The sequence below is a fragment of the Somniosus microcephalus genome, chromosome 14 (assembly GCF_052327205.1).
Source record: "Somniosus microcephalus isolate GS21.2 chromosome 14, FLI_Smic_1.0, whole genome shotgun sequence".
NCBI lineage: Eukaryota > Metazoa > Chordata > Chondrichthyes > Squaliformes > Somniosidae > Somniosus > Somniosus microcephalus.
Genome location: NC_141000.1, coordinates 50175012 through 50197315, shown reverse-complemented (window position 1 = coordinate 50197315; position 22304 = coordinate 50175012). Strand labels below are relative to the sequence as shown.

Genomic DNA, 22304 nt, shown 5'->3' with positions numbered 1-22304 from the left:
TTACCTTTATTCCAACCCTACTATGTGACAATTCACATGTTCCATAGCATTAACTAATACATAGTTATCATTCAATACTGATTTGGTTGTCCTGTCTTTGAAGCACACAGATCTGTAACTCCCTAACTTTCTTAGGCAGCTCCTTTATCTTTCAAGCCTTGAGTGAACAAAGAAAGCTTTTCTGCCTGTTTGTCTCTTCGCAATAACTTGTTATCAACTAAAGCTCTCTGACTGGAATAACTTTCAATTAGGTTTCCGGTCTAAACTGACCATTGCTTTTCACTGCATCTATATTAATAAAATAAAGCAAGCCTGTCTTATGATTACACTTTCATTCTTCTAACAGAGACTCACTTAACAGACAATAGCTAAAAGTGAATATTACTACAATATAAAGAGATTTCAAAATAGTCTAATTAACCTTTTCCTTACAACCAAGACTGTTTACTCCCACCTCCGGAACATTGCCTGCTTTCACCTCTATCACAACCGCAAACACTTCCCCCACCGCCATGCTTTTGTCACCTCCAGACTTGATTAATTCAGTGCTCTCCTTTCATTATCCAACCACTATAAACTCAAACTTATCCAAAACATGGCTGCCTCCATCTTGTCCCGCACTACCTTGCACTTGCCATTATCCCCCATTTTTGCTGACCTACGCTGTGTCCCCCTGTCCCACAGCACAATCAATTTAAATTTTTTACCCTGTCTGGAAGTTCCTCCATGGAGTCGCACCTCCCTCTTTCTGCAACCTCCTCCAGCCATACATTCCTTCCCACATCCTTCAGTCCTCAGACTCTGAACTCCTGAGGGGTTCCATTTCATGGGGCACTGGCACCAATATTGTGACAGGAAGAAACTGTACCATTGGACTTCACCTGGGACCATGGTCCTAGCGGAAAGGGTAAATAGGGCGGTCACAAGGACTTTAAACTAGGAAATAGTGGGGGGTTGGGGGGGAGGGAGGTCTCAGGTGGAAATTGTAGTAAAAATACAAACGAAAGGGAAGAGAGTAGAGTAACAGTCAAAAATTGTGCTTTAGGTACTATATGTAAAGGGAAAACTAAAAGATGTAAAGTGATTAAACCAGGAGAGAGAAATAAGAAACAAGTGAGAAAAACATTAGAGCTGAAGGACAGGCTAGGGTGTGTGGCCCAAATAAGTGTTCGTTATACAAATGCACAGAGTACAAGGAATAAATTGAATGAACTGCAGGCGCAAATTCAAATTGGAGGGTATGACATGGTAGCTATTATGGAGACATGGCTGCAAGACAGTCAGGACTGGGAACTAAATATACCAGGTTATAAGGTCTACAGGAAAGATAGGGACATGGCAGAGGAGGAGGATGAAATCACTTCAATAAAAGAGGATATAATGAGGTAAGCAGGAAGTGGAGACTTTATAGGTAGAATTAAGAAATAGGAAAGGATTTAAAAATGTAGTGGCAGTTGTGTATAAGCCCCCTGGTAGCAGCTGTGAAGTGGTAGATTGCATAAATGCAGATATTAGACAAGCGTGTAGCAAAAGCAGAGTGGTTTTAATGGGGGATTTTTACTTTCATATAGATTGGGATAAGCAGACTAGCTCCTGTCAGAAAGGTAGTGAATTTCTTGTGTGTGTCTGGGATAATTTTCTACAACAGTATGTCCAAGAGGCAACAAGGGGGCAAACCATATTAGATTTAGTAATGAGTAATGGGCAATGAGCCAGATTTAGTTAACAGCCTAAACTGTGCGTGAAGATTTATCCAATAGCAATCATAACATGATCGAGTTCAATGTAGCGTTTGAAAGGGAGAAACACGAAACAGCTACTAAGATTCTAGATTTGAGTAGGTTGACCTCAAAGGGATGAGACAGAGACTGTCCACAGTAAACTAGGCAAATCTGTTAATGGGTAAAATAACAGAAGATCAGTGAGGGGTGTTCAAAGAAGAATTTAAGGTGATACAGAACCAGTTTATACCCCTGAGGGGCAAGATCTATACTTGCCAAAAAAAAGCCATGGATTACAAAAGAGGTAGAGGTAAGAGGTAAAACTAAAAGAAATACCATACAAAAATACAAAAAATAGCACAGATCCTGGTGAATGGGAAAGATACAAAGAACAGCAAAGGGTCACAAAACAGATAGTAAGAGCTAAAAGAAGGGAGTATGAAAAGAAACTTGCAAGGGATATCAAAATCAATAAAGAATTTTTACAATTATATTAGGAAAAAGAGGGTAGTCAGGAGCTATGTTGGCCCCTTAAAAACTGAAAGCGGTGATATTGTCAATGATAATAAGGATATGGCAGATATGTTGAATAATTACTTTGCGTCAGTAATTACAGTAGAGGAAGAGGCTAGCATGCCAGAAATCCCAAGGAAATTAATATTGAATCGGGGACAGGAACTCAATAAAATTAACATAAGTAAAATAACAGTAATGAAGAAAATAATGGCACTAAAGAGTGACAAATCCCCAGGACCAGATGGTTTCCATCCCAGGGTTTTAAAGGAAGTAGGTGAGCACATTGCAGATGCCTTAACTTTAATTTTCCAAAGTTCTCTAAATTCAGGAACCGTCCCTTTAGATTGATAAATGGTGCATATCACTCCGCTATTTAAGAATGGTGAGAGAGGCAAACCAGGGAATTATAGACGAGTTAGCCTAACATCTGTTGTCGGGAAATTGCTAGAGTCTATAATTATGGATAGGGTGACTGAACACCTCAAAAATTTTCAGCTGATTAGAGAGAGATGGATTTGTGAAAGGTAGGTCATGCCTGACAAACCTAATTGAATTTTTTGAGGAGGTGACTAACGTAGTGGACAGGGGAATGTCTATGGATGTTATTTATATGGACTTCCAGAAGGCATTTGAAAGTCCCACATAAGAGATTGTTAACTAAGGTAGAAGCCCACGTAATTGAGGGCAAATTATTGACCTGGCTAGGAAATTGGCCGAGCGGCAGGAGAGACAGTTGCGATAATGGGTAGGTACTCAAATTGGCAGGATGTGACAAGTGGTGTCCCGCAGGGATCTGTGTTAGGGCCTCAACTATTCACAGTATTTATTAACAACTTAGATGATGGCATAGAAAGTCATATATCCAAATTTGCCGATGACACAAAGATAGGTGGCACTGTATATTATGTCCGTGTATAATTGAGACACGGACTGCAGGAGTTGGTTATAACAGGTCTTTACTGAATGGAGGCAACCTGGAACTACCATGCAAATGTTACTACACAGGCTTATATACAGGGGTGGTCACTACTGGTACTGCAGTATACAGGGGCTGCAGAATATAGTTCCTTCTGCAAAGTACATACACTACAATTCCTCCCCTTTTAGCTAAACAGTACATAACATTCAATTAACAATGAAATAACATATTTACAATTACAGTTGCTAGATACATTAGTTGAAGTTAAGCAATTATAAGTTCAGTCTTTGAGGAGGCTTCCTGATTCTCCCTGGATAACGCCTCTTTGGGGTATCAGGTTCTTCTGGCAACGTTGAGTCGGGATCAACGTCGTTGTTTGGTTCGTCTGCTTCCAATATCACCGATTCTGAGGTAGATGCAATTGGTTCTTCGGTTTCATCGCCAGGTGTATCAGATCGTGGTGTGGAGTTGACGTTTCCCAGTGGCTCTAGAATCTGGTCAGCATGGCGTCTTACAATGCTCTCTCCAACGTCCACGGTATATATTAGAGGTCCTTGCCGTGTACAAATCGTTCCTGGCTGCCATTTCTCTGTGCGGTAGTCCCGGGCCAAAACTGGTTGACCTATCTTAAAACTCCTGGTCGGCCTTTCATTCATATTCTGAAACTGCCTGTTCTCCACATCTCTTCTGATGTTTGGCTTAACCAAATCCAAGCGGCATCGTAGTCTTCGATTGAAGAACATCATGGCTGGAGTTTGGTTGGTAACCGCATGTGTCGCATTCCGGTTGGCAAACAAGAAGTTATCCACCTTGTGCTGTAGGGGTATATCTTCATTACACATTGCCTTGATAGCCTTCTTGAATGTTTGAACGAACCTCTCGGCCAATCCATTAGTGGCCGGATGATATGGGGCGGATGTGTAATGCTTAACACCATTGTTCTTTAAGAACCTCCGGAACTCTTCAGACACAAACTGTGGTCCATTGTCGGAGCAAATCGGTTCAGGCAGCCCATTCCTGGCGAATATGGTTCGTAAGACTGTGATAGTTTTTTCTGTGGTGGTTGAGGACATTTTTATTACCTCTGGCCACTTTGAATGTGCATCCACCGCAATTAAAAACATCGAGTCCATAAATGGACCAGCAAAATCAATGTGCACCCTTTGCCATGGAGATGAGGGCCACTCCCATGGATGTAGAGGGGCTTGTGGTGGGGCGTTTTGGACCTTCTGGCATCCTGTACAGCTCTTGGTCATCTCTTCGATTTCTCTATCGATTCCCGGCCACCACACAAACGCTCTGGCTAAGTTCTTCATTTTTACCCCTCCCAGATGACCCTCATGAAGCTCATTGAGCACTCTATCCTTCAATTTGGGTGGAATTACTACTCTGGATCCACACATCAAGGTTCCTCTGCACACTGACAGCTGTTCTCTTCTCGGCGAGAATGCTGGCAGCAGTGGTTCGCCATGTGCTGGTCATCCCTTCACCGTTAAATCATAGACCCAGGAGAGTGTCGGGTCATTTCGTGTTTCCTTTTCTATGTTTGCATTCATCACAGGGAGACATTCGACTATGGTCGAGTGGAATATCTCCACTGGATCCACTGCAAGTTCTTCTTCCACCGTCGGCAACGGTAGGCGCGACAATCCATCAGCATTCCCATGCTGTTTAGTTCCTTTGTACTCGATGTCATATTGGTGTGCCCCTAGGAAAAGGGACCACCTCTGTAGCCGTTGTGCTGTCATTATCGGTACGCCCTTCTGAGGGTTGAAAATGGAGACAAGAGGTTGATGATCAGTAAGTAGAGTAAATTTCTGACCGTGCAGGTAGTGATTGAACTTCTTCACCCCCCACACCAGGCTGAGGGCCTCTCTGTCAATCTGGGCGTAGTTACGCTTGGCTGAAGTTAACGAGCGTGACGCAAAAGCTATCGGCCTCTCTGAACCATCAAGGAATTTATGTGACAGTACCGCTCCAATGCCGTAGGGAGACGCATCACATGCCAGTCTTATCGGTAGTGATGGGTTGTAGTGAGCCAATACTTCTCTTGAAGTGATTAGGTCCTTACTCTTCTGAAAGGCCCGCTTACATTCATCGCTTCATTTCCATGCTACTCCCGTTTGTAGTAGGGCGTTCAGTGGGTGCAGAATTGTGGACAAATTCGGCAAAAACTTATGGTAGCAATTCATCAATCCGAGGTATGACCTCAGTTGCGACACATTTTCAGACGCTGGAGTCTTAACTACCGCTTCAATTTTGTCAGGGGACTTATGTAACCCCTCTTCATCAATCACGTGGCCACAATACGATATCTGTTTCTTAAAAAACTCGCACTTGGGGCGATTGGCCCGTAGCCCATGTTCACGTAGTCTAGTGAGCACCTGCTCTAGGTTGGCAAGGTGTTCACTCTCATCTTCACCTATCACTAGGATGTCGTTCAAGTAACACTGAGTCCCCGGAATTCCTTGCAGGACTTGTTCCATCGCTCTTTGCCATATCGCCGGAGCTGATGCTACTCCGAATACCAGTCGATTATACTGGTAAAGACCTTTGTGAGTGTTTATCGTGAGATACTTCCTAGAGGATTCTTCAACCTCCATCTGCAAATATGCTTGTGCTAGGTCAATTTTTGTAAAACACTTCCCTCCAGATAGTGAGGCGAAGATATCTTCTATTCTTGGAAGAGGATATTGTACTGTGTGAAGGACTGGGTTCACCGTCACCTTGAAGTCCCCACAGATGCGAACCTTCCTTGGCTCCTCAGGCTTATTGTTTAACGTTTTCTTCATGACAGGAACGATGGGTGTCGCCCACTCACTCCAGTCTACCTTAGATAACACGCCTGCATTCTCCAGATTCTCCAGCTCTGCCTCGACGGCTGGGCGAATTGCATATGGTACCGGTCTTGCTTTGAAAAACTTGGGAATTGCATTCTCCTCTATTTTTATCGAGGCGGTTACGCCTTTAAGAGTTCCCAGTTCTTGTTGAAATACCTCTTTGGCGTTAGCTAAGATTGTTGACAATCGTCCAGGAGTGACATCATCATCCTTTTTACCAGCCACCGTCAGTGCCTGAATGGAGTGCCAGTCTAAACTTATCTTTCTGATCCATTCACGTCCCAATAACGGTGGTCCACCATCTTGCAGTATGTACAGATACAATTTCTGTCTTTCCTTGCCGTTGTATTCGACAGGCACCCTTATTTTTCCTCTGGGGTATACTTTTTGCCCCGTATACGTCTTCAAGACAATGGATGTGTCTTTCAAGGGTATGTGTGAGAATAGCCGCTCGTAGTCTCGTCGATTCATGACGGTTAGAGCTGATCCTGTATCCAACTCCATTTTGACTTGGGACCCTGCTATCGTGAGGGTGACCCAAATGGTTCGGTGATCCTCTTTTGCGATTATGTTGTGAAGTTTGAGACAGCTTAGTCTCTTGTTCCCGGATTCACTATCGCTCATCTGGTCTTCGGAACTACTGTCCGTCATCTTTTGTACTTTCCTGTACGGTTCCTTAGTAGCCTTTTTGTTGTCATTGGTCTTCTTCCCAGACCTGCAAACTCGTGCAATGTGTCCCATCTTTCCGCATTGCCTGCATATTTTGTACTTGGACCAGCAGTCCTTCTGGTCATAGTTTGTTCTGCTGCAGCGATAACATTTTGCAAATTCCCGTGTCATTTCGTGGGTGCCGTATTCCTGTGGCTTTTGCTGTATTTCCGCAGCTCCCCTTGCTGCTGCTTCGTACGATACTGCCATGCTGAAAGCCTTATCTAGCGTCAGCTCTTTCTCTGAGAGTAACCTCTTCTGGGTTCCTTCACTCAGGAGTCCACAGACAAATTTGTCCCATAAGGTATCTGCCAGTCCTGCTCTGAACTGGCAGTGCTTTGATAGCTTGCGTAGTTCCGTAAGGTAATCAGCATTGCTCTCATCTTTATACTGATTTCTCCTGTGGAATTTAAATCTTTCTGCTATCAGCAGCGGTGTAGGATTTAGGTGTTCCTGTAGGATAGCAACAATTTCGTTAAAACTCTTCGCCTTCGGTTTGGCTGGAGTAATCAGGTCCCGCAATAGGCCGTACGTTCTTGTGCCCATTAAGTTTAGCAGTACCGATGCCTTTTTCTCATCGACTACTTCGTTTCCCTCGCAATATACCTCGACTCTTTCCACATACGTGGTCCAGTCTTCTATTGCATTATCGAAGGCAGTGATATTGTCAGTCTTCGGCATCTTGGAAATCTAAGATGGCGCCTCCCGCGCTTTGCCTTTTTCCCCGCTGGATTAAGATGGCGCTGTTGCTGGCGTTTTATGCCTTGATGGCGACGCCCTATGGTCTTCGCGCACTTCCCCCCGCGCTGCTGCTAACGCCGCTCTCCGCGGTTCCCGTGGCAAACTGCAGCTCCTCGCGGCTTTCTGCGCGTTTAATTTTTATTATTTCCCCGTCGTCGGAACAACCCTGCGGACTCTTGCCTCCCTCTTCTCGGGTGTGTGCGCTGCCCGGCTTCGTAGCACCGGCCGCGCCCTGTGTGCTCCACCCTCTCTCTCTCTCTCCTCTTCCCGACAATGCTGCTCGGCCCCGTTGCAAAGCCACCCGCTCGAGCTCTAGACCGCCGCAGCCCAGGAAGGATCAGTGTACTACCTGCCACCAGCCCGATTAGCTGAAGCACCATCGACAGCATAACCAAGCCCCGCTCTCGACAGCCTCTCCTGCAATTCTCCAACTCCGCTGACTCAGAGGCGGATGCCCACGGTCGACGCCCGTTTCTTCTGTTTCTTTCTTCCTTCTGGCCTCGACCTCTGATAACTTCGCTTCAGGGATGGATCCCCATGAGGTGGTGCAGACTGTAGGTAAGTTCGTATCTGCTCGTCGCCAGTATTATGTCCGTGTATAATTGAGACACGGACTGCAGGAGTTGGTTATAACAGGTCTTTACTAAATGGAGGCAACCTGGAACTACCATGCAAATGTTACTACACAGGCTTATATACAGGGGTGGTCACTACTGGTACTGCAGTATACAGGGGCTGCAGAATATAGTTCCTTCTGCAAAGTACATACACTACACTGTAGGCAATGTAGATGGAAACATAAAATTACAAAGGGATATCGAAGATTCAGTGAATGGGCAAAACTGTAGCAAAAGGATTTCAATGTAAGCAAATGTGAGGTCATTCACTTTGGACCAGAAAAGGATAGAATAGGGTACTTTCTAAACAGTGAAAAGCTAGAAACAGTGGAGGTCCAAAGAAACTTAGGGGTCCAGGTACAGAAAATAATCAAAAAGGCTAATGGGATGCTGGCCTTTATATCTAGAGGATTAGAGTACAAGGGGGTAGAAGTTATGCTACAGCTACACAAAACCCTGGTTAGACCGCACCTGGAGTACTGTGAGCAGTTCTGGGCACCACACCTTAGGAAGAATATATGGCCTTGGAGGGAGTGCAGCGTAGGTTTACCAGAATGATACCCGTACTTCAAGGGCTAAGTTATGAGGAGAGATTACACAAATTAGGGTTGTATTCCCTAGAATTTAGAAGGTTAAGGGGTGATTTGATTGAAGTTTTCAAGATATTACGGGGAACTGATAGGGTAGATAGAGAGAAACTATTTCCGCTAGTTGGGGAGTCTAGGACTAGGGGGCATAGTCTAAAAATTAGAGCCAAACCTTTCAGGAGTGAAATTAGGAAACACTTCTACACACACGGGGTGGTAGAAGTTTGGAACTCTCTTCCGCAAATGGCAGTTGATGCTAGATCAGTTGTTCATTTTAAATCGGAGATTATTAGCTTTTTGTTAACTGAAGGTATTAAGGGATATGGGCCAAAGGCGGGTATATGGAGTTAGGTCGCAGACCAGCCATGATCTCATTGAATGGAGGAACAGGCTCCAGGGCTCATTGGCCTTCTCCTGTTCCTATGATTCCTAGTTGTGCTGGATTGGGTAGTATCAAGTCCCGGCAGTCTGCTTCCTATGCCCTCGAACCTCTTGGGTTGTGGTTTCCTGCTGCTATTATTCTTCTTTCTTTAAAGCATTTACCAGTGGCAGAATTGATGCAACATCCATACTGCAAAGTTCATCAAATGACTCATCCTTTGGGCAATATTCCCTGCTCGTCTCACCAATTAAACTGTCGGCTCCTTCCACTGCTTTAATACCAGCTTTAAATGGGAGATTCAAGGAGGCCATGTTGCCCTGCTACATGTATACACAAACCTGGGAATGTCACCATGTGTGGTTAAGACCCTAGTTGATTAGCAGAGACATGTGGGGATGACATAATTCCTGAATAATTTGCATTGTCAAGTTAATTGCTGCTTAATAATCACTCAATAAACAAGAAGTGTTAACACTGGGTCTGTGTATTAATGTGTATCACAAGACTAAATTTAGGGGTTTGAGAAAAAGTTAATGGCCAATCATTTAATGCCAAATAACACAAAGAGGAAGTGGGATATGTGTCGGTGCAGGCTCGATGGGCCGAAATGGCCTCTATCTGCACTGTGGGGATTCTGTGATTCTGTGAAACGCCCTGAGATCAGTCAGGAAAATCTCTTCACCGGGCTCTCCTCCTTTAAGACCCTCCTTAAAACATTCCTCTTTAACCAAGCTTTCAGTTATATCTCCCCTTTGGCTCAATTTTTGTCTGATTAGGCTTCAGTGAAGTACCTTGGGACATTTTCCTACGTTACAGGCGCTATATAAATGAAAGTTGTTGCTGCTGCTCATCAAACCAATAATGCAGATATAATACTTGTTGAACATTGTGATTTTCAGAAGGAAGTAGGTAGTTGTAAAAATAATCGAGTTGTATGCCTAGGATTTCAGCAGGACCTCCTGATATCTAACCATAACGTCGGCGGAACTCCCACAGAAACGGCATAAACAGCCATTAAGGCCAATTCTCCAGGGTTTCCGGCAATCTTCCGCTGAGGTTACAGTGGGAGATCGGGAGAAACCCCATGGAAATTCTTTCCCATAGTGTCAGTCGCTTTGCTTGCAAACTCCATTTTAAGGAACACAATTGCTCTTGCTGTATTGACAAGCACCTAATAAATGACTGCACTGTAAGTGGTGTGGGACTGAGAGAGATCATGGGCAGGATTTTCATTGGGCCATGGAGGCAGGATTGGAGGCGTGTGGGGGGTTAAAATCTCAAAATTGGGGGGCACGAACCCATCCCGCCCCCAACCCGCCTCCATGCCAGTTTCAAAGGAGGCGGATACCCGACCTGTGCTGGGACCCGCCTTCCCAAGGCGGGAAGGGGATTAGTGTCAATTAACTGCCTGTTAACAGGTAGTTAACAGGCAGTTTTTAGCCTAATCCCTATTTTTATTCCTTAAGTGTGGAATTCCCGATGGCTCCAAACCACGCCAAGTTAGCGAGGCGAACCGTCGGGCTGAAGAGCTTGGAGGGTTTGAGATGTCCGGTGTTCAGGTGAGTGATGGGTGCATGAGTGCAGAGGTAAGTGTGTTTGGTGTGTGTAAAGTGTTTAAAGAAGTTTTACTTACATTTACTTACCTTTACAGCCTTCCTTCCTTCAGGTCTCGGGAGTCCCTCATCTCACCGGCACAGAAAGCAGAATGGTCTCGAGCTGTCAAAAGTTGCAGCATTCAGCTTTCTGTTCTGGAGAGATCGCTAAATCAGCCTGAGAGGAAGGAATTAACTTGGAGTACAGATTGTCAGTATTTAACAGCTTCAAAGAGCTGTCAAACGCTGATATTTCATCTGTCAAAAGCTCTTGTCAGATGAAATGTCAATCTGTGACATCACCTGTTGCCGGGTGGCCCTTAATTGGCCTGCTGAGCTCACTGGGCAGGCTCAACAAGGTCAATCAAGTCAAAATTATGTGGGTTGGCCACAACTCGATGGAGGCGGGACTACAACCCCGAAAGTTGTAGTCCCACCTCCTACATGCCTCCAGTATCAAAATCCAGCCCCATGGGTCAAGGACTCAGCTCAGCAAGATAATTCCATGATCTGCCCAAGACACTAGAGAGTGCAGGAATAGTTGGGTCATGCTGCCTGCTTATTCTATCCATGAAATATGTTGGATTTTGTGTAAAGTTAACACATTCTGTACACAAAATGAACAGAATTAATCTGGCCGTGAGGGGATCCGTGTCTGTATTTTCTTCTCTCACTGGAAGCAAGCGTGAGTATACCTGGGAAAGTCATCCTGCCCCAGGCAAATATGTTCTGCATGCTTTCTTGTGCTCCGATTGTTTTTCAATGGGAGCATGTATCAAGGATGTGTTATAGGCCCACGAGTGCCGTGTGTTCTCATTTTAACAACTGGACGGTCACAGCTGTCATCTAATATTTGTGTTAGTTGCTGTTATTTAGCTTATATTTGGGAACTATTTTTTACAGTATTGTGTTTTTGCAGTAGTTGCACATAGGATACATTTTAAAACTGCTGCTGATCCATTTATATCTCTCCTAAAATTTGAAGTTGTATTATTTAGTTAAATGTAATTGCTTACAGTATTGAGGGGGAAGGAATTAAAGCATGCAGCACTTGTTAACCCTTTCAACACCACAAGAACATTTCTGCATAGCCTTTCTTTTGTAGAACTCCCTACCTAACAGCACTGTGGGAGCACCTTTACCACACGGACTGCAGTGGTTCAAGAAGGTGGCTCACCACCACCTTCTCAAGGGCAACTAGGGATGGGCAATAAATGCTGGCCTTGCCAGCAATGCCCAGAAAGCATAAGCGAATAAAAAAAAAGTAGAAATGATTTTCTGTACAGTTCCATGATGTAAAATTACAGAGGCATGCAGAGCCATTAAATCAATAGCTTTCATACAGCATGTGTTTAAAAAAAACAGCGCTTTGGGCAGACAGGTATTCCATGTCAAGTAACTCTCAGCTTTAGCTTATTTAGTTTGAAGTAATTAATGGACTCCACAGATCTAGCTAAAGTTGTTAAAACAGGATCAATCGAGAATTGCCAGAGTGCAGTAAGTGACATTGTTAACTGCTTACTCTGATTGTTCCAGAACTTTCTGGAAGTGCAAATGTGATGACTCATTTAGTGACACTGAGGTCATGGAGGTAGTTCCAAAATGTGTTCTAAACTTTATTATTGATAGTTCAAAAAAATATTGCTTTATGGGAAATCAAATAATCCTCTTCCATTTCAGTGTTAGCTGAACATTTTTTTTGGATGTGCCAGAATTGGAATAACCAGACTCCATAATATTTTACTTTGTTATGGGCTGCACATTTTGATATTGGAACCTGTTTGGCATAGATTCATCACAAGGGCGTCAGTCAAAGCGTTTAGAAACTAGGGCCTAGAAATGAGATGCCTAAGCATTACGCGAACCGGAATTGCGCCACCGGCCATATTGGTAGGTGTCCAGGGCGCATACTATTTAAAACAATGAATTAAACATTCAAATTAAGGTTCTGCACTGAAAGGCAGCCCTTTCTGATATTGGCCTGCACCAGCACTTGACTCGCTGCATGATTAACTCGCACAGCAACTCATGGTACTAACAGGGAGGAAGGACCCTCCAGCAGCGCTATTTAAAGGGCTCCTCCACTACTTACTGGATAGTTGCTGGTTTGTCATTTGACGCTGCTGGTTAACTTCTCGGTGTGTTTCTGCCTGTTTTCTGACTACTGAGTAGAAGATTTTGCTGGTGCTGCACTGGTAGGGCTGCTTTTAGAGCTAGAGGATGAGGGGGAGCAGCCAAGAAGACGCAAGAGCACTGGAACGGCTGAGATAAGAGGGAGGAGGGGCGCACTGCGCAGGAGGCCATACCCACAGCAGGTCTTCAGGGAGCACTTCTTCTACATAAACTTCTCAGAGGAGCAAAGTCTGAGGCACTTCCGCGTCACCAAGGAGGCTGTCACTGAACTATGTCACCTTCTGTAGCCACATCTCAAGCCTCGTACCAGGGCATGGACAGCACTGTCAAAGTCACCGTGGCCCTTAACTTTTATGCAGCAGGCACCTTCCAGGCTGCGGCAGGTGACATCAATAATATATCATAGTTTGCAGTTCACCATTGTATCAGGGAGGTCGCAGAGGCTTTCTACACCAAGAGGAACACCAACATCTCTTTCCCAATGTGAAGTATGGTAAGAGAGCACTTAGCTTCACCTGCATTGCAGATCCAAGGTGCCATAGGCTGCACTCACATTGCCTTGCGTACTTCCCATCACCAGCCTGGCATCTTTCTCAATAGAAAGGAATTACATTCCTTCAACAGCCAGCTGGTTTTATGCAATATTCATGTAAAGTTTCTGCTAATGTGCTGTCAAACAATGAAACCTTTATTTTCAACACTTTGCGTTCTTGGACAGATTTGTGTGCACCTTTGGAAGTGGCTTAGTGAGTTGCAGTGAATGGTGAGACATACTGGTACCTGCCGCAATGGTGATGAGTGTGAAAGGAATGGCTCGGCCATTGTAGGGATGCTTTATGGTGTTGGTGTGAGGTGGTGCCAACCTGGTGCATCATGTGGCAGCCAGGGTGTACAGTGTCAAGTGAAGTAAATTTGGCCATGGTGAGGCCATCCCTGGCCTCCTGGGCAGCATTGTGCTTGGGTGCTGATGCCCTATGCAGCATCAGTTGATTTTGGAGACGGTTGGTGGTGTTGTTAGTGCTGCAGGTGTGCCTGGTGATTCTGGTGTTGGGGCTGATCATGGTGGGATTCTGAGGACCAAGGTGAGAGAGTTTGAATGACACCCATGCTGATGGAATAGATGGCAGGTGAAGTAGAGATGACAGAAGCGATCTATCAATGGTGGGAGAGGTGATGAGGTCAGACTGGATGGAGACTTGTGTAAAGGATTGCAGCATTCTGAATCTGTCATGGAAATGCAATTTGGAGAAGCTAGTGGTTAAGGGAACATTTCTCAATCAGCTGGGAGCTTTGACTTGACATTTGAAGCTGTCAACTCATCAGCTGATTCAATGGCCAATGACCTCCCGCCTCAGCGTCACAGACGAGGTCTAGGCACAGCGGGAAACTGGTGGGTGACCTGTCAAAATTAAAAAGCTGGGGGAAAAAACACTGTTAAGTGGCTATAAACAAGCCACTAATGTTTTTAATTGCCTCCCCCGCTGCTGCGTGTCGGGTCTGCTCAGCGCTGACAGACCCGACATTTGGTAAAGGTGCATAGCGGCGGGTTTACAGTGGGATTCTGACCCTCTGGGGGAAAAAAACACTTTCCCAACTCACCCGCCACCGATCCCACCTGCTGACCCTCCACAAAATCCAACCCTAAGAAACTGATCAAACTCATGTGTCAGGGATTTTGTACTCCATTTACGCTGTGGGTTTGTGTGTTACTCTTTCCCCATCATCATGCAATGAATTATTTTCCAGATCCCACCATACTCTCAGTGTATGTTATTTTGAAAGTCGCAAGCTTCATTTCTGGCTGCAGACCTTTGCCAGATGTTTAGTTAAGGCCTCTACAAGCCAGCAAGTGGGAAATCACATTGCTGTACTGTGCCTGCAGGCAGACCAACCAGACAAAATGGCAGTCAACATTGCGAGAGGCAACAATTTACATTGTCGCTCTGACTCTGCTGATTCTAGCAACCCAGGAAAAAAACACCTCAAGAGGTGGTTTTCTGGACCTCCAAAAGCAACCGGATTTCCTCATTTACTTCAACACTACCAAACCAAGGGCTGCCATTAGTCTGGTAAATTAAGCATTAACCATAAATACAGGTGCAAATGTGGGAACTAATGAGATTTGAATATGATTGCTGAAGGTGCCCTAATAAAACCAAATTAAGTCATCTTTATAGGGACACTGCTCCTTTACTGGTATATTCCTCTATATGGAAATGATCATTAAACATGTCAAAACAAGAGAAAGGATAGCATTGATTTCTAATACATTTCACTAGAGAGGGAAAGTTCCCTGGGACACTTTTCTACATTAAAGCCATTATATAAACGTAAGTTGTTGTTGGTATAATAGTGACACTGAGCCACAACCTTTGCTGTCAGTACTGATATAGAGAATGTAATAAATTCTGCTTGTACCTAAAATCTCTTTCTTTCATTCTCTTCCTGTTCAACAGGCAACTTTGCCAATCTCACTTGCAGAGCCTTTTTTGGCTATGGTGGGGAGGTCAGCCCTGTAATTTACTGGATGAAGGGAGAGAAGTTTATTGAAGACCTTGATGATAACCATGCCAGAGAAAGTGATATGAGGTAATTTGAACTTTTATCATATATCCTGTAACTGAATGTTAATGTATTGGATATCATTGAGCCCCCATAGCCCAGCAAGATGTCAAATGATGTCATCACTGGTTGCAGGCTCCAGCAAATATTATTTAAAAAAAAAAATGTATTCTATCGATGTGGGTGTCACTGGCAAGGCCAACATTTATTGCCCATCCCTAGTCACCCTGTTAAGATTCAGCCACATTGGGACCGGCATCACACAGGCCAGACCGGGTAAGGACAGCAGGTTTCGTTCCCTAAAGGGCATTACTGAACCAGTTGGGTTTCTGAAGACAATCCGACAGCTTCATGGTCACTTTTACTGTCGTCAGCTTTTTATTTAATTTGCAGATTTTTAAAACTATTTTCAAATTTTCATAGTCATTGTGAGATTTGAACTCGCCTTCTCTGGACTATTAGTCCAGGCCTCTGGATTACTAGTCCAGTAATATAACCAATACACTACCATACCCAAATATTATTGCAATGGCAGCATGCATGAATGCGTTAAAGCCAATAACACATAAAAAGGAATAAAAAGTGACATAATATGAAGAAAAAATATCATTGTGTGACCTACAAGAGCACCCACAGTGCTGTATGAATATATGAACATATGGCATTAGCCTCATTCTGTTCATATCATGAATTCAAAACCAGGTAGTGGCTTATAAAAGTTTGATGGGATGAAAAGCTGCATATAACAAACCCAGCCTTTTTGCATTAGCTATCCTGTAAAAATGTACCTTAGTTTTGAAAGTAAGGAGGCTGTAAATTTAATAAGAGGATGAACATAGTTTTTCAGTTTAGTATCTGATTTTTAGAGTAGCTTTAAGAAACATTTTTAAGTTGTTTAAAAGGCAACTGCACTGTTAGTGATGAGCATGTAAATTTGATTTTTTTTTCCCCAGGAGAAAATTTGTGTTAAAGGGGAACTGCTTTCATGAAAACATTTTGGCAACTCCTTTTATCTCTCAGAAGAGTTGTTCTTAAAATTATTTCACCAGAGGGACGTTGTAACACATCAGGCAGATTTTTAGCTGGGAGGAGAATTTGGGCGGGCGGGGCAAACAGCAAATGCGGCCAACATTGGCAGCGTGAGGCCCGGGTGATTTTAACGCCCGGTCCTCAACTGCATGCCTGCGGTTACCTTCCCACCTAAAACGGGCGGAAAGTGGCAGCTGGATAGCGGGTGGGAGCAGATACTTGAGCAGCAGGAGGCCGCTGGCCAGCACCAAAAGTAGGCTCGCCGGAATGAAGGTAAGTCACAGAAAGGGCGCATCAGGAGGGTCTCGCGGGAGTGAAGCAGGGGTGTTGGGGGCAAGGCCCCATAGGAAAGTAAAAACTCTTACTTTAAGTGGCTTCTTCTGCTCTGAACCCTCTTCTCACTGTCGTCACTTGGTGGGGAGGTCGCAGCAGCTGCCTCACTCAGGCCAGAGTTAAAATGGCAGACAGGTCCTGATGATGTCATTTTTAAAGAAGGACCCCACCAGGTGGGTGCCTTTGCTGCCTGTTCAGAAGAGTAGCTTAAATTCAGGATTGGCAGGAAGCAGGCATGAAATTGGCAGGCTAAGTCACCCAATTTCTGGCAGACGGATATGGTTAAAATCGCCACCACGATACATTTCATATGTTTTACCTCATTCTGCTGTTCTTTTTTAAACAACAAAAGATTGGTCACTACTCATGACAATTATGTCCCTTTTTAAATGAATCCACTGTAGGCTCTTCATTTTCTCAATAAACTTACAATTTGTGGCGAGTGACTCACCTCCTGACTCCCCAGTGCCTTTCTACCATCTACAAGGCACAAATAAGGAGTGTGATGGAATACTCTCCACTTGCCTGGATGAGTGCAGCTCCAACAACACTCAAGAAGCTCGACACCATCTAGGACAAAGCAGCCCACTTGATTGGCACCCCATCCACCAGCTTAAACATTCACTCCCTCCACCACCGGCGTACCATGGCTGCAGTGTGTACCATCTACAAGATGCACTGCAGCAACTCGCCAAGGCTTCTTCGACAGCACCTCCCAAACCTGTGACCTCTACCTAGAAGGACAAAGGCAGCAGGCGCACAGGAACACCACCACCTGCAAGTTCCCCTTCAAGTCACACACCATCCTGACCTGGAAGTATATCGCCGATCCTTCATCGTCGCTGGATCAAAATCCTGGAACTCCCTACCTAACGGCACTGTGGGAGTACCTTCACCACACGGACTGCAGTGGTTCAAGAAGGCAGCTCACCACGACCTTCTCAAGGGCAATTAGGGATGGGCAATAAATGCTCGCCTTACCAGTGACGCCCACATCCCAGGAATAAATTTTAAAAAATTCAAATAGCATCTAAACATGATAGCGCATGTCTGAAACTTGAAAATGCATTTTTGCAGCTGTCAGATTAGAGGTTACATAAGAACATAAGAAATAGGAGCAGGAGTAGGCCAATCAGCCCCTCGAGCCTGCTCCGCCATTCAATAAGATCATGGCTGATCCGATCCTAACCGCCAATCCACTATCACAACCATCTCCTGAATCTAACAGAATTAGACACACAAAATAGGAGCAGGATCAGGCTACACGGCCCCTGGGCCCGCTCCGCTACCCACAGGGCCATGACCGATCCGAACCTAGACTCATGTCCAAATTCCTGCCCGCTCCCCGTAACCCTTAATTCCCTTTACTTCTAGGAAACTGTCTATTTCTGTTTTAAATTTATGTAATGATGTAGCTTCTACAGCTTTTTGGGGCAGCATATTCCATGGACCTACCACCCTCTGAGTGAAGTAGTTCCTCCTCATCTCAGTTTTGAAAGAGCAGCCCCTTATTCTAAGACTATGCCCCCTAGTTCTAGTTTCACCCATCATCGGGAACATCCTCCCCGCATCCACCCGATCCAACCCCTTCACAATCTTATATGTTTCAATAAGATCGCCTCTCATTCTTCTGAACTCCAATGAGTAGAGTCCCAATCTACTCAACCTCTCCTCATATGTCCATCCCCTCATCCCTGGGATTAACCGAGTGAACCTTCTTTGTACTGACTCGAGAGCAAGTATGTCCTTTCTTAAGTATGGACACCAAAACTGTACGCAGTATTCCAGGTGTGATCTCACCAATACCTTGTACAACTGAAGCAATACCTCCCTATTTTTATATTCTATCCCCCTAGCAATGAAAGCCAACATTCCATTGGCCTTCTTAATCACTTGCTGCACCTGCATACTAACCTTTTGAGTTTCGTGCACCTAGACCCCCAGATCCCTTTGTACTTCAGTACTTTCCAGTTTCTTGCCATTAAGATAATAACTTGCTCTACGATTTTTCCTGCCAAAGTGCATAACCTCACACTTTCCAGTATTGTATTCCATCTGCCAAATCTCTGCCCACTTACTTAGCCTGTTTATGTCCCCTTGCAGGTTTTTTATGTTCTCCTCACTCACTACTTTCCCTCCCATCTTAGTATCATCTGCAAACTTTGATATGTTACACTCGGTCCCCTCCTCCAAATCGTTAATATAGATTGTAAAGAGTTGGGGACCCAGCACTGACCCCTGCGGAACACCACTAGTTACTGATTGCCAGTCTGAGAATGAACCATTTATCCCAACTCTCTGCCTTCTGTTAGATAGCCAATCCTCTATCCATGCCAGAATATTACCCCCAATCCCGTGATTTTTTATCTTAAGCAATAATCTTTTGTGTGGCACCTTGTCAAATGCCTTTTGGAAGTCTAAATACACTACGTCCACTGGTTCCCCTTTATCCACCCTATATGTTACTTCCTCAAAGAACTCCAGCAAATTTGTCAAACATGACTTCCCCTTCATAAAACCATGCTGACTTTGTCCTATTAAATTATGATTATCCAAATGTCCTGTTACTCTCTCCTTAATAATGGACTCCAAAATTTTACCTACCACAGATGTTAGGCTAACCGGTCTATAGGTTCCAGCCTTCTGTCTACTGCCCTTTTTAAATAAGGGTGTTACATTAGCAGTTTTCCAGTCTGCCGGGACCTTTGCCGAGTCCAGGGAGTTTTGGAAAATTATTACCAATGCATCCACAATCCCTACCGCCACTTCCCTCAAGACCCTAGGATGTAAGCCATCAGGTCCAGGTGATTTATCCGCCTTGAGTCCCATTATTTTACCAAGTACCACTTCCTTAGTGATTTTGATCGTGTTTAGCTCCTCCCCCCCTTTAGCCCCCTGTTTGTCCAGTGTTGGGATATTCTTAGTGTATTCTACTGTAAAGACTGATATAAAATATTCATTCAGTGTTTTTGCCATCTCCATATTTCCCACCATTAATTTCCCGGTCTCATCCTCTAAGGGACCAACATTTACTTTAGCCACCCTTTTTCTTTTTATATAACTATAAAAACTCTTACTATCTGTTTTTATATTTTTTGCTAATTTACTTTCATAATCTATCTTCCCTTTCTTAATCAATCTTTTTGTTATTTTTTGCTGTCTTTTAAAGTTTTCCCAATCCTCTATCCTCCCACTAGATTTGGCTACCTTATATGCCCTTGTTTTTAGTCGAATACTATCTTTAATTTCTTAGCCATGGATGGCTGTCTTTTCTTTTACACCCTTTTCTTCTCAGTGGAATATATATTTTTTGGAAGTTGTAAAATAACTCCTTAAATGTACACCACTGATCATATATCGTCTTACCCTTTAATCTATTTTCCCAATCCACTCTACTCAATTCTGCTCTCATACCTTCATAGTCTCCTTTATTCAAGCTTAGCACGCTTGTTTGAGATCCAACCTTCTCACCCTCTAATTGAATATGGAATTCAACCATGTTATGGTCACTCATTCCAAGGGGATCCTTTACTAGGACATTTTTAATTAATCCTGTCTCGTTACACAGGACCAGATCTAAGGTTGCTTGCCCCCTGGTCGGTTCAGTTACATACTGCTCAAGAAACCCATCCCTAATACATTCAATGAACTCATCCTCAAGGCAGCCCTGCCCAATTTGATTTGTCCAATTAATATGATAGTTAAATCCCCCATAATTATAGATGTTCCCTTATTACAAGCCTCAACTATTTCCTGATTGATACTCCGTCCAACAGAGTTGCCACTGTTCGGAGGCCTATAGACTACGCCCACTAGTGTTTTTTTCCCCTTATTATTCCTTACCTCCACCCAAACTGCTTCATTATCCTGATCTTTTGACCCAATATCATTTCTCTGTATTACAGTGATTCCTTCCTTTATTAACATAGCCACCCCACCTCCCCTTCCTTCCTGCCTGTCCTTCCTGATCGTTAAATAACCTGGTATGTTTAATTCCCAGGCATTGTCACCCTGCAGCCATGTTTCTGTAATGGCCACAAGATCATACCCATATGTAGTTATTTGTGCCATTAACTCATCTATTTTGTTACGAATGCTACGTGCATTCAGATAGAGAACTTTCAAAGAACTTTCAAAGATGTTTTGTGACACTTAGTTCCTGCTTTTGCCCTTTTTATTACTTTACCTTTTACTCCATACCTTCTGCCCCTTCCTGACACGCTCTGGTTTTTAATTTCCCCACTGCTACCTAAGTCTATGACCTTCTCTGTTGTCATTTTTATTATTTGCTCTCTAGGAACCTCCCCCCCCGACTAGTTAGTTTAAAGCCCTCTCTAGAGCCCTAGTTATATGATCCGCCAGGACTCTAGTCCCAGCACTGGCCAAGTGAAGCCCGTCCCAACGGAACAGCTCCCTCCTGCCCCAGTACTGGTGCCAGTGTCCCAGGAAGCAAAACCCGTTTCTCCCACACCAGTCTTTGAGCCATGCATTTAACTCCCTAATTTTATTTGTCCTAGCCAAATTCGCTTGTGGCTCAGGTAATAATCCAGAGATTATTACACTTGTGGTTCTGCTTTTTAATTTGGCCCCTAGCTGCTCAAACTCCCTTAGCAGAACCTCCTTCCTTGTCCTATCTATGTCGTTGGTACCAACATGGACCACGACAACTGGATCCTCCCCCTCCCACTCCAAGTTTCTCTCCAGTCCAGGGGAGATGTCCTTAACCCTGGCACCGGGCAGGCAACACAGCCTTCGGGACTCTCGCTCTCGGCTGCAAAGAACTCTATCTATCCCCCTAACGATACTATCCCCTACCACTACAACATTTCTTTTAACTCCCCCCCACTTGAATGGCCCCCCGCTCCACGGTGCTGTGGCCAGGTTGCTCATCCTCCCCGCAGTCCCTGTTCCCATCCTCACAGGGAGTAAGAGCCTCGAACCTATTGGACAAGTGCAAGGGCTGCGGCTCCTCCTACACTACCTCCTGGATCCCCGTACCTGCCTCACTTCTAGTCACACCATCCTGACCCTGGCCACGGACTACATCTGAATTAATTAATCTAATTGGTGTGACTACCTCCTGATACAGAGTCCAGGTAACTCTCCCCCTCCCTGATGTGTCTCAGTGTTTGAAGCTCGGACTCCAGCTCTTCAACACAGAGCCAGAATTCCTCGAGCAGCCAACACTTACTGCAAATGTGATCACCGTGAGCATCAATGGTGTCCACCAGCTCCCACATATTGCAGCAGCAACACATCACCTGGTCTCCCATTCTATGTAATTAATTAAATTTATTAATATTATTCTTAAATACCCTCTGCCCCGATTCTAGATGGTGAATATCACACCTTAGAAACTATAAACCAAAGAGATTTAAGCTTAAAAAGGGAGAAATACTTACCAACCAATCACTTACCCACTTTCTGGTGACGTCACACTTGGATTACTTTTTACCTCTCTCCTTCCCTCTGAGTTCCAAGATTGGAGATTGGTAAACCTTACCTGGGTCTCTGGAGCCTTTATACAGCCGCTCAGCCCGCGATTCCCGCCGATTCTCATACTGAGGCCTTACCTGGGCTCTGGAGCCTTTATACAGCCGCTCAGCCCGCGATTCCCGCCGATT

At 44.4% G+C, this 22304-nt stretch overlaps 1 protein-coding gene across 1 annotated transcript in view; it reads left to right on the top strand.

Moving 5' to 3' along the window:
- Positions 1 to 22304, top strand: part of LOC147107487 (interleukin-1 receptor accessory protein-like 1) — a 1486384-nt gene that overhangs the window by 1368886 nt on the left and 95194 nt on the right. The window contains exon 6 of the mRNA XM_086006559.1: positions 15213 to 15345. Coding sequence (XP_085862685.1) covers positions 15213 to 15345 — 133 coding nt within the window. The remainder of the gene's footprint in view (positions 1 to 15212; positions 15346 to 22304) is intronic.